At 37.5% G+C, this 14,022-nt stretch overlaps 1 protein-coding gene across 5 annotated transcripts in view; it reads right to left on the bottom strand.

Moving 5' to 3' along the window:
* The window catches only part of entpd1 (ectonucleoside triphosphate diphosphohydrolase 1), a 104,355-nt gene that overhangs the window by 12,822 nt on the left and 77,511 nt on the right, over nt 1-14,022 (bottom strand). For all 5 annotated transcript variants that reach the window (XM_061907537.1, XM_061907536.1, XM_061907541.1 and 2 more), the window contains 5 exons: nt 13,140-13,267; nt 8,863-8,980; nt 6,493-6,643; nt 3,586-3,745; nt 51-254 (listed from right to left, as the gene is read on the bottom strand). In XM_061907537.1, the coding sequence (XP_061763521.1) occupies nt 51-254; nt 3,586-3,745; nt 6,493-6,643; nt 8,863-8,980; nt 13,140-13,267 (761 nt within the window). The remainder of the gene's footprint in view (nt 1-50; nt 255-3,585; nt 3,746-6,492; nt 6,644-8,862; nt 8,981-13,139; nt 13,268-14,022) is intronic.

Genomic DNA, 14,022 nt, shown 5'->3' on the forward strand with positions numbered 1-14,022 from the left:
GAGGCGTGTCTGTCTGTGTGTGTGTGTGTGTGTGTGTGTGTAGTGCGTACCCGCGTCTGGTGTGCCAGCGCCATCTTCAGGGCTTGGTCCTTCCCGTAGCACAGGAAGCTGTGAGTGTAAAGGTTGTAGTCGTTCCCGTACAGGCGGAAGGTCACAGAGTTGCTGGGTGACTCAGAGCCGTCAAACATTTTAGACACAAAGCTAATCTGGGTGGACGCCCCGCCGAGGTCCAGAGCCCCCGTGGTCTTCAGTCCCTGACACACACACACACACACACACACACACACACACACACATTCATGTATTTCTTACCTTCTTGAGACCCCCGAAAAATGCCTACCACTTTAGGACCACCCTTTCTAGATATATAAACATTTGTATCCACAACATTCATAATAATGTATGCTATGCAAATATAAAAAAGGTATTAAGGAATTTTTAGTTTGTAATTTCTTTTCAATCTTAAACATTTACTTCAAGTTATTACAGTATGTCTCTATGTACATATTTATTATTTTTTAAATTAATTTAGGCCAAAGGGGGCGCATTTCAACTTCTTACACACACTTGTTATTTCGTATGTTGACCAGAGGGGGAGCTTTTCCAATTTATTTACACACACTTGTTATTTCATATGTTGACCAGAGGGGGAGCTTTTCCAATTTATTTACACACACTTGTTATTTCATATGTTGACCAGAGAGGGAGCCCTTCCAATATTTACACACACTTGTTATTTCATATGTTGATTAGAGGGGAACACTTCCAATTTTTACACACACTTGTTATATTAAATGTTGACCAGAGGGGGAGCACTTCCAAATTTTACACACACTTGTTATTACATTTGTTGGCAAGAGGTGGAGCCCTTCCAATTTCTACAAACACTTATTTCATATGTTGGCCAGAGGGGGAGCCCTTCCAATTTTTACACACACTTGTTATTTCATATGTTGACCGGAGGGGGAGCCCTTCCAATTTTTACACACACTTATTTCATATGTTGACCAGAGGGGGGAGCACTTCCAATTTAACACACTTGTTATTTCATATGTCGACCAGAGGGGGAGCACTTCCAATTTTTACACTCAATTGTTATTTCATATGTTGACCAGAGGGGGAGCCCTTCCGATTTTTACACACACTTGTTATTTCATATGTTGACCAGAGGGGGGAGCACTTCCAATTTTTAAACACACTCATTATTTTATATGTTGGCCAGAGGGGGAGCATTTCCAATTTTTACACTCAATTGTTATTTCATATGTTGACCAGAGGGGGAGCCCTTCCAATTTCTACACACACTTCTTATTTCATATGTTGACCAGAGGGGGGAGCACTTCCAATTTTTAAACACACTCATTATTTTATATGTTGGCCAGAGGGGGAGCCCTTCCGATTTTTACACACACTTGTTATTTCATATGTTGACCAGAGGGGGGAGCACTTCCAATTTTTAAACACACTCATTATTTTATATGTTGACCAGAGGGGGGAGCACTTCCAATTTTTAAACACACTCATTATTTTATATGTTGGCCAGAGGGGGAGCCCTTCCAATTTTTACACACACTTGTTATTTCACATGTTGGCCAGAGGGGGAGCACTTCCAATTTTTACACACACTTGTTATTTTATATGTTGACCAGAGGGGGGGCATTTCCAATTTTTACACACACTTGTTATTTCATATGTTGACTAGAGGGGGGAGCCCTTCCAATTTTTACATACACTTATTTCATATGTTGGCCAGAGGGGGAGCCTTTCCAATTTTTACACACACTTGTTATTTCATATGTTCACCAGAGGTGGGAGCCCTTCCAATTTTTACACACACTTGTTATTTCACATGTTGACCAGAGGGGGAGCATTTCCCATTTTTACATGCATCCATCCATCCATTTTCTACCGCTTAATCCCTTTGGGGTCACGGGGGGCGCTGGTGCCTATCTGAGCTAAAATCGGGCGGAAGGAGGGGTACACCCTTGACAAGTCTCCACATCATCGCAGGGTCAACACAGATAGACAGACAACATTCACACACACACACACTTGTTATTTCATATGTTGACCAGAGGGGGGAGCACTTCCAATTTTTACACACACTTGTTATTTCATATGATGGCAAGAGGTGGAGCATTTTTAAAAGCGCCCCTCATTTTGCTAGATGTCACCACCAGGGGTGCAAATGAGACATTCTCTATTACAGGGGTTGCCAACCTTTTTGGAACCAAGAGCTACTTCTTGGGTACTGATTAATGCCAAGGGCTACCAGTTTGATACACACTTAAATACATTGCCAGAAATAGCCAATTTGCTCAATTTACCTTTAATAAATAAATCTATATATAAATATAAAAATGAGTATTTCTGTCTGTCATTCCGTCGTACATTTTTTTTCCTTTTACGGAAGGTTTTTTGGAGAGAATAAATGATGAAAAAAACACTTAATTGAACGGTTTAAAAGAGGAGAAAACAAAAAAAAAAGAAAATTTAATTTTGAAACATAGTTTATCTTCAATTTTGACTATTAAAAATTCAACCGAAAAAAATGAATGGAAAAACTAGCTAATTCGAATCTTTTTGAAAAAAATAAAAAAAGAATTTATGGAACACCATTAGTATTTTTTCTTGATAATTTTGATGACATGTTTTAAATAGGTTAAAACCCAATCTGCACTTTGTTAGAATATATAACAAATTGGACCAAGCTATATTTCTAACAAAGACAAATCATTATTTCTTCTAGATTTTCCAGAACAGAAATTTTAAAAGAAATTCAAAAGACTTTGAAATAAGATTTAAATTTGATTCTACAGATTTTCTAGATTTGCCAGAATATTTTTATTTTATTTTAATCATGATAAGTTTGAATAAATATTTCACAAATATTTGTCGAAAAAAACAGAAGCAAAAATCAAGAATTAAATTAAAATGTATTTATTATTCTTTACAATAATAAAAAAAAAAAAATACTTAAACATTGATTTAAATTGTCAGGAAAGAAGAGGAAGGAATTTAAAAGGTAAAAAGGTATATGTGTTTAAAAATCCTAGAATCATTTTTAAGATTGTATTGTTGCTCTAAAATTGTCTTTCTGAAAGTTATAAGAAGCAAAGTCAAAAAATAAATGAATTTATTTAAACAAGTGAAGACCAAGTCTTTAAAATATGTTCTTGGATTTTCAAATTCTATTTGAGTTTTGTCTCTCTTAGAATTAAAAATGTCGAGCAAAGCCAGACCAGCTTGCTAGTAAATAAATACAATTGAAAAAATTGAGGCAGCTCACTGGTAAGTGCTGCTATTTGAGCTATTTTTAGAACAGGCCAGCGGGCGACTCATCTGGTCCTTACGGGCCACCTGGTGTTGGTGACCCCTGCTCTATTAGATGCAATGATTTTCCGTATTGGGACCATGATTTTGGTCATAACCGGTCCTCATATGGAAGCTACTTTTCCTTGTTGATGTCTCAAAAAGGGTAAAAGTGACAATCATTGGTACTTAAAGTTAAAATACAAGAACACACACACACATCAAAGTGAGGACTACATGCCACGAAGAAAAAGAAAAAAGGTGCATGTTCACCTGCTTGAGGCGGTCGTCCAAGTAGTTGACCGTGACCCAACCGAAGGCGCCCTCCTCCTGGCCGCTGAGGATCCTGGCGCCCTGGTAGGAGAAGGGGAACTTCAGAAGGGTCTCGGAGACGGCCTTGAAGACCTCCTCGGATGCCGAGCTGTTGGCCTTCCTACACACACACACACACACACATACTGGTTATCATTTGGAATGGGGACCGAGTTTTTGATCATGACTTGTGGGGACCATACTTTCTCCAGGTTGTGGAGGCATGAAAAAAAAAGAGGTAAGATGGCCACTGAGCTAAGTAATGTGCTGATCATACAGTGGGGCAAAAAAGTATTTAGTCAGCCAGCGATTGTGCAAGTTCTCCCATTTAAAATGATGACAGAGTTCTGTAATGTTCATCATAGGTACACTTCAACTGTGAGAGACAGAATGTGGAAAAAAAAATCCAGGAATTCACATTGTAGGAATTTTAAAGAATTTATTTGTAAATTATGCTGGAAAATAAGTATTTGGTCAACCATTCAAAGGTTTTGGCTGAAAATCTCACGATACATGGCCCCATTCATTCTTTCCTTAACACGGATCAATCGTCCTGTCCCCTTAGCAGAAAAACAGCCCCAAAGCATGATGTTTCCACCCCCATGCTTCACAGTAGGTATGGTGTTCTTGGGATGCAACTCAGTATTCTTCTTCCTCCAAACACGACGAGTTGAGTTTATACCAAAAAGTTCTATTTTGGTTTCATCTGACCACATGACATTCTCCCAATCCTCTGCTGTATCATCCATGTATCCATTTTGGTATAAACTCAACTGGTGGTGTTTGGAGGAAGAAGAATACTGAGTTGCATCCCAAGAACACCATACCTACTGTGAAGCATGGGGGTGGAAACATCATGCTTTGGGGCTGTTTTTCTGCTAAGGGGACACAGGACGATTGATCCGTGTTAAGGAAAGAAGGAATGGGGCCATGTATCGTGAGATTTTGAGCCAAAACCTTTGAATGGTTGACCAAATACGTATTTTCCCCCATAATTTACAAATAAATTCTTAAAAATCCCTACAATGTGAATTTCTGGATTTTTTTTCACATTCTGCCTCTCACAGTTGAAGTGTACCTATGATGAAAATGACAGACCTCTGTCATCATTTTAAGTGGGAGAACTTGCACAATCGCTGGCTGACTAAATACTTTTTTGCCCCACTGTATTTACTGGGGACTTTGAGGAAAAAGTTAATATGGTTCATGGGGACCAAATTTAAATAATTTTGCATAATTCACACACATTTGTACGTGACTACTGAGGACCATTTAAAAATAAAAAAGTTCAAATTAAATATGACATGATCCTCAGAATACAGCACTCTTATAGAACAGGTGGAAGTGTGAGCAGAGCGAGTGCAGTACCAGCTGCAGCCTGATGAGGGGGCTGCTGTGCACGTCTCACACTCAAACTAACCAGTAAACAAAGTTTTATAGGGCAAAGCTTAAAAATCACTAATGGCTCTGACTATCATTTGAAAAGGTTTCCCTTAAGGGGACCTGGTTTTTGTGTCCCCATACCGTCAGAGGTCCCCGAAAGGTGACTGTGTAAACCAGGGATGTCCAAAGTGCGGTCTGGGGGCCATTTGCGGCCCGCAGGGAATCTTTTAACGGCCCAACGGCACATTCTAAAAATACGATAAAAAAAAATACAAAACATAAACAGTGGTATAAAAGAACAAACATGTGAAATTTAACAAGAAAATGTTGCAATTTTGACCCTAATAACACAATTAGGCTGTTTCCGTCTTTAAAAATAATAATGAATCAAAAATAATAATGAATCAAAATCAATGTCATTATAAATTATTGACCTATTCAAAGCACCAATTAGGTCACATTAAATATTACACTTTGAGATATTTTTTGTCGCATATTTTGTGTTCGCCACACGTTTTTGTTTTAAAACGAACAAACAAAAAACATGAACAACAATAAAATGGACGGATATATCTGAAGTTGATCTCGAGATTATTGTGTTAAAAGTAAACAAAATAATTATAATTTATTTTCTTAGCTAGAAGGAACAATCAGGGATTTTGATAATTAATGAAGAATTCTTAAAGGGGAAAATCACTTCTTTGGAATTTTGCCTGTTATTCACAATCTTTATTTCAATCTAGAATACAAGTTTTTAGTAATTATAATTTTTTTTTTTTTTACCATTTTAATGAATAGGAGGACCGTTTTGGATCCCCAATAATTTTAGTGTGATTTTTTTTTTTAAGTGCCATTGCTCAAAAAATAATAATAATTAAAATCAATGTTGTTGACATTTTTAAAGCTACACTTATTACATAATCTAAATATTCCACTTGAAAATGTTATTGGGTGAAAATATTGCATATTTTGTGTTTTTTCTATAAAAAAAATGGTTTTCTTTGACAAAAAGAGGATACAACTTAATTTTTTTGAAATGTTATATTGACAGAAAGACCTAATGTTGATCTAGGGATTTAATCCTATAATAATAATAATAATACTGAATAATGACACATTTTTTATATTTTTTTGACCAAAACCCTTTGGATCCAGCCCGAGTGGAGGCCTAAATGTATATTTTTATACATATATTGTATTGGTTTTTAAAATAAAAAATATCAAAATAGCCCCCGCTTGCTTTGATTTTTCAGTGTGCGGCTCTCAGTGGAAAAAGTTTGGACACCCCTGGTGTAAACAGAGCGATGTCAACATTAAGTAAGCATTGCCATAACACACACACACACACACACACACACACACACACACACACACACACACACACACACACACACACACACACAATGGCGTCTCCACAGATCCTGGACCCAGGAGTCCATAAATCCACAACCATTATAAATATTGAAGGTGTTGACGATGCCTCACTCCAACAATCTCATCCCGGCCGTGGCTCCGAGGTAAAGTGGCGTCTCCGCGTGTCTTTTCCTGGGAATGTTCTCCTCCACTTCCTGCATGCACGCTCGCAGGGACTCGCCGGCCTTCCAGGGAGTCCCGGAATAGCTGGAAATACCTGGACCTGTTGGGTTCAAAACTGGGTTTTAGCCCGTAGTTTTTTTTATTTTTTATTGTGCAACTAAATGTCCTCCAATAAACACACAAGGTTGGTCTTTTCTTCTGTTTTAGTCAAGTCTTTCGGACTGGACTCTCACTATTATGTTAGATCCACTATGGACTGGACTCTGACTATTATGTTAGATCCACTATGGACTGGACTCTCACTATTATGTTAGATCCACTATGGACTGGACTCTCACTATTATGTTGGATCCACTATGGACTGGACTCTCACTATTATGTTAGATCCACTATGGACTGGACTCTCACTATTATGTTGGATCCACTATGGACTGGACTCTCACTATTATGTTAGATCCACTATGGACTGGACTCTCACTATTATGTTAGATCCACTATGGACTGGACTCTCACTATTATATTAGATCCACTATGGACTGGACTCTCACTATTATGTTAGATCCACTATGGACTGGACTCTCACTATTATGTTAGATCCACTATGGACTGGACTCTCACTATTATGTTAGATCCACTATGGACTGGGCTCTCACTATTATGTTAGATCCACTATGGACTGGTTAGGGTTAGGGTTAGGGTCCAGTCCACTATGGACTGGACTCTCACTATTATGTTAGATCCACTATGGACTGGACTCTCACTATTATGTTAGATCCACTATGGACTGGACTCTCACTATATTATGTTAGATCCACTATGGACTGGACTCTCACTATTATGTTAGATCCACTATGGACTGGACTTTCACAATATTATGTTAGATCCACTATGGACTGGACTCTCACTATTATGTTAGATCCACTATGGACTGGACTCTCACTATTATGTTAGATCCACTATGGACTGGACTTTCACAATATTATGTTAGATCCACTATGGACTGGACTCTCACTATTATGTTAGATCCACAATGGACTGGACTCTCACTATTATGTTAGATCCACTATGGACTGGACTCTCACTATTATGTTAGACCCACTATGGACTGGACTCTCACTATATTATGTTAGATCCACTATGGACTGGACTCTCACTATTATGTTAGATCCACTATGGACTGGACTCTCACAATATTATGTTAGATTACATCACACAGTTGTGGACAAAGGGGTGTACCTCGCCCCATCTTTTCTTGTGAAAAACTGAGCATTTTTTGGGAAGCTGTTTTTATACCCAATCATGGCACCCACCTGTTCCCAATTAGCCTGCACACCTGCGGGATGTCCCAAATAAGTGTTTGATGAGCATTCCTCAACTTTATCAGTATCTATTGCCACCTTTCCCAACTTCTTTGTCACGTGTTGTTAACATCAAATTGTAAAGTTAATGATTATTTGCAAAAAAAAAAAGGTTTATCAGTTTGAACATCAAATATGTTGTCTTTGTAGCATATTCAACTGAATATGGGTTGAAAATGAATCATTGTATTCCGTTTATATTTACATCTAACACAATTTCCCAACTCATATGGCAACGGGGTGTCTAACATTACCATGAATTGATTAACGTGGACAACTTTAGTGGTCAATCGTACGGAATATGTACTGTACTGTGCAATCTACTAATAAAAGTTTTAATTAATCAATCAATCAATGCAAATTTAAAAAAGTATGTCGGATTCCTGCTGATATCGGATCGAAGCAATATCGAAATCGGTCAATGATTTATTGCTCCAATACTGGTATCATATTGGAAGTGAAAAAGTGAAAATAATCTCAATTATATTTTGTCACGCCCCAGCTAGTGACAGAAGTGTTTATACTCCTCCTTAATAAATTGATATATAGCGAATAATATTTATTTTGGTACATTTCATATTTCCTAGTCAGCCTGTTGCTTAACCTGAGCACTGCTGCCACCTAGCTGGAGGCATGAGTATCGTTCATGCACGAATGAAGACATTCATCCCTGCCTATGGGGCGGCATAGCTCGGTTGGTAGAGCGGCCGTGCCAGCAACTTGAGGGTTCGATTCCCGCTTCCGCCAACCTATTCACTGCCGTTGTGTCCTTGGGCAAGACACTTTACCCACCTGCTCCCAGTGCCACCCACACTGGTTTAAATGTATAAAATTAGATATTGGGTTTCACTTTGTGAAACACTGAGTCACTAGAGAAAAAAGCGCTACGTAAAAGGAACTGCAATCTATTCAAGCAATATTCTCATTATTATTATTAGAGCTATTTATGACGTAGCGTTACCTTTGACGTTGCAGGCGTACTTCTGCTCCGCTCGTCCCGTGTCGTTGTCCTTCTCGGCGGGCCACTGGTAGATAAACACGGTCGTGTGGGAGGAGCCGGCGTCCAGAACGATGCCGTACTGACGATAAAAGAGAAAAAAATCTATATTTATTAGCCTGACGAGTCATTTACTGGCCATGTACTACTTAAGTATATATATATATATATCAATATATATATATATATATATATATATATATCAATCAATCAATCAATGTTTACTTATATAGCCCTAAATCACTAGTGTCTCAAAGGGCTGCACAAACCACCACGACATCCTCGGTAGGCCCATATAAGGGCAAGGAAAACTCACACCCAGTGGGACGTCGGTGACAATGATGACTATGAGAACCTTGGAGAGGAGGAAAGCAATGGATGTCGAGCGGGTCTAACATGATACTGTGAAAGTTCAATCCACAATGGATCCAACACAGTCGCGAGAGTCCAGTCCAAAGAGGATCCAAGACACAGCAGCGAGAGTCCCGTTCACAGCGGAGCCAGCAGGAAACCATCCCAAGCGGAGGCGGACCAGCAGCGCAGAGATGTCCCCAGCCGATACACAGGCGAGCCATTGGAGCTAAAACTCACATCCAAAAGTGGGGGAAAAAGGTCCAACCCCCTGAAAAAATATTGCACTCTAGTAAAAAGTATAGTTACTTTGCATAAAAATCGACTTGAGTGAAGTAAAAAGAAACTAATTGAAAATATAAATTGTCAAAGTTCTGGTAAAAAAAAAAAAAAAAAAAAAGTTCACTCTGTAGTTGATGTATTATAAAAATGGAGCAAAGTACAATAACAACGAGTTAGTGTTAAAATCTACTATTACAGACTTACATTTTTTAAATGGCAAATAAAAATGATCAATCGCAGGAACAGAAGTAAATGTAGTTTTGTTATGTTGCCGATGTTACCTCTGGTTGCTAGGCAGGATTCGCACATAAGTGATAATTATCACAAAGAAATAATAACAAAAAAAAAAAAATGAGTAGAAAAAAAAGAAGTAGTAATAGAATAGAAAAAAGGCTGTGTTAAAAATGCTATTTAGAAATATTTTGTTTATTTTCCAACTCTGGTTGCCCGGCAAGATTTGTACTACAAGCGATAACTATCCAAATATTTTATTTTTGTTTTTAAAGACGGAAAAATTTTTAAGTACAACAGAAAAAAAGTAGTAACAGAGGAGAATTTTTTTTAATTTTTTTTAATGAAGTAAAATGTTACTTTCAACCTCTGGTTGCTAAGCAAGATTTGTACAGACGCAGGGGATAAATATCACAATTAAAAAATAACAGCAAAAAATAGAAGTACAGTAGAAAACAGGCTCGGTTTAAAATGAAAATTTTTTTTTTAATACCGAAAAATATTACTTTTCACTTTTGGTTGCTAGGCATGATTTGTAAGGGGGATAATTGTCACAATTAAAAAGAACAGCAAAAAAAAAAAATATATATATATATATATAAAATTAAGAGTTCAAAGTAGTAGTAATAGAATAAAAAAAAGGCTGTGTTAAAAATGTTAAAACATTTTTGAAATATTTTTTTTATTTTCCGCCTCTGGTTTTTTCGGCAAGATTTGTACTACGAGCGATAATCATCAAAATATTTTATTTTTGTTTTTAAAGACGGAAAAATTTTTAAGTACAACAGAAAAAAAGTAGTAACAGAGGAGAATTTTTTTTTTTTTTTTTTTTTTAAATGAAGTAAAATGTTACTTTAAACCTATGGTTGCTAAGCAAAATTTGTACAGACGCAGGGGATAAATATCACAATTAAAAAATAACAGCAAAAAATAGAAGTAGAGTAGAAAACAGACTCGGTTTAAAATGAAAATTTTTTTTTTTAATACCGAAAAATATTACTTTTAACTTTTGGTTGCTAGGCAAGATTTGTAAGGGGGATAATTGTCACAATTAAAAAGAACAGCAAAAATATATATATATATAAAATTAAGAGTTCAAAGTAGTAGTAATAGATTCGAAGAAATATATATTTTTTAAATAAATAAATAAAAAGAAAAATGTTACTTTCCACCTTTTGTTGTTTGGCAGGATTTGTACATAGGGTATAATAAATATCACAATAAAAAAACAACAGCCCCCCAAAAAATAAATGTTAATAAAGTAGAAAAAAAGCTCTGTTAAAAATTAAATTTTTTTTAAATAAAGAAAATTATGACTTTTCATTTTGGGTTGCTAGGCAGGATTTGCACAGAGGGGATAAAGTTAGTTAAAATATATTTTTTTTAATAAAATTTTTTTTTTTACTTTTAACCCCTGTTTGCGTAAGGCATCATTTTCCAAATAACAATGTTAAGAATATTAAAAACTCAGTAAGAGTTTAGAAAAGCAATAGGAATAGAACAAGTACAGCCAGCCAGTTAACATCTTTACAAAAGGTAAACATGCTAGGCTCGTTGAAGCTAGCAGCTACACAACAGCTGAGCGCACAAACATAGCACACAAGCTAGACATACATAATAAGTGTCCTACAAACCGTATTTCCATATGAGTTGGGAAATTGTGTTAGATGTAAATATAAACAGAATACAATGATTTGCAAATCCTTTTCAACCCATATTCAGTTGAATATGCTACAAAGACAACATATTTGATGTTCAAACTGATAAACTTTTTCTTTTTTTGTGTGCAAATAATCATTAACTTTAGAATTTGATGCCAGCAAGACGTGAAAAAAAAGTTGGGAAAGGTGGCAATGAATACTAATAAAGGAATGCTCATCAAACACTTATTTGGAACATCCCACAGGTGTGCAGGCTAATTGGGAACAGGTGGGTGCCATGATTGGGTTTAAAACAGCTTCCCAAAAAAATGCTCAGTCTTTCACAAGAAAGGATGGGGCGAGGTACACCCCTTTGTCCACAACTGTGTGAGCAAATAGTCAAACAGTTTCAAAGTGCAATTGCAAGAAATTTAAGGATTTCAACATCTACGCTCCATAATATCATCAAAAGGTTCAGAGAATCTGGAGAAATCACTCCACGTAAGCGGCATGGCCTGAAACTAACATTGAATGACCGTGACTTTTGATACCTCAGACGGAACTATATCAAAATCCGACATCAATTTATAAAGGATATCACCACATGGGCTTAGGAACACTTCAGAAAACCACTGTCACTAAATACAGTTGGTCGCTACATCTGTAAGTGCAAGTTAAAGCTCTACTATGCAAAGCGAAAGCCTTTTATCAACAACATCCAGAAACGCCGCCGGCTTCTCTGGGCCCGAGATCATTTAAGATGGACTAATGCAAAGTAGAAAAGTGTTCTGTGGTCGGACGAGTCCACCTTTCAAATTGTTTTTGGAAATATTCAGCATCGTGTCGTCCGGACCAAAGGGGAAACGAACCATCCCGACTGTGATCGACGCAAAGTTCAAAAGCCAGCATCTGTGATGGTATGGGGGTGCATTAGTGCCCAAGGCATGGGTAACTTACACATGTGTGATGGTATGGGGGTGCATTAGTGCCCAAGGCATGGGTAACTTACACATCTGTGAAGGCACCATTAATGCTGAAAGGTACATACAGGTTTTGGAACAACATATGCTGCCATCTAAGCGCCGTCTTTTTCATGGACGCCCCTGCTTATTTCAGGAAGACAATGCCAAGCCACATTCAGCACGTGTTACAACTGCGTGGCTTCGTAAAAAAAAAAGAGTGCAGGTACTTTCCTGGCCCGCCTGAAGTCCAGACCTGTCTCGCATCGAAAATGTGTGGCGCATTATGAAGCGTAAAATACGACAGCGGAGACCCCGGACTGTTGAACGACTGAAGCTCTACATAAAACAAGAATGGGAAAGAATTCCACTTTCAAAGCTTCAACAATTAGTTTCCTCAGTTCCCAAACGTTTATTGAGTGCTGTTAAAAGAAAAAGTGATGTAACACAGTGGTGAACATGCCCTTTCCCAACTACTTTGGCACGTGTTGCAGCCATTAAATTCTAAGTGAATTATTATTTGCAAAGAAAAAAAAAGTTTATGAGTTTGAACATCAAATATGTTGTCTTTGTAGCATATTCAACTGAATATGGGTTGAAAATGATTTGCAAATCATTGTATTCTGTTTATATTTACATCTAACACAACTTCCCAACTCATATGGAAACGGGGTTTGTATATTAAAGTGCCTTTTTAGTTTACTTTTTACCTTTTGTTTTTACCATGGTGTGCATTATCTAAGTCCAAGTCTAAGTTTTAGTGCATGCTGGTCCTTACCTTGTACTTCTGGAGGAGGGGCACATTCTGGACCACCGTTACCGTTACCAGGGCGACCACAGCGATGACGCCAACGACGGCGATGACGACGGTCAGCGACATGGTCCAGGGGTTCCTGTCTTTCATCTCTGCCATGGGCATGGCGGGGGGTCACCAGGCGGGCAGACAGACAGGAAGGAAGGAGGCGGGTGTTGGGGGGCACAAAGGGGAAGGAAAAGGAAAGAGGAAGTAGTCAGAGGCTCATTTCCAGATGTTCCCTAAGACAACACGTGTCTCACAAGAATGTGTGTGTTGGCTCCTGATGGACTCCATTCTGGTCCAGCCTGCTCCACTTTGGAGTCATCATTTGGTGCCAAGAAAGTAGAATAATGTTTACACAAATTGTGGTTTGTTTAGAAAACACACAAAATGAGCTTTAGTAGCAATTTAGACTAAAACAAAATAAAGTTCTTGATCTGGGTTTGTTTTTTTTAAGGATTACAAGAATTTTTATTTTTATTTCATTTATTTTTTAAATACATTTTAAAAATTATGACAAAAGTATAATTTTACACAAATTAGTAAAAAAAAAAAAAAAACCTACAAATTTGTTGGCCAACAAAAAAAAAACTACCGCATTTTTCGGACTATAAGGCGCACTTAAAATCCTTTAAACTCGACAGTGCTTCTCATAACCCGGTGCGCCTAATGTACGGAATAATTCTGGTTGTGCTTACCGACCTCGAAGCCATTTTATTTGGTACATGGTGTAATGATAAGTGTGACCGGTAGATGGCAGTCACACATAAGAGACACACACATTATCCTTAAAACTTGACAGTGCTTCTTATAAGCCGGTGCGCCTAATGTACGGAATAATTCTGGTTGTGCTTACCGACCTCGA

Source organism: Nerophis ophidion, linkage group LG08 (assembly GCF_033978795.1).
Source record: "Nerophis ophidion isolate RoL-2023_Sa linkage group LG08, RoL_Noph_v1.0, whole genome shotgun sequence".
Taxonomy (NCBI): Eukaryota; Metazoa; Chordata; class Actinopteri; order Syngnathiformes; family Syngnathidae; genus Nerophis; species Nerophis ophidion.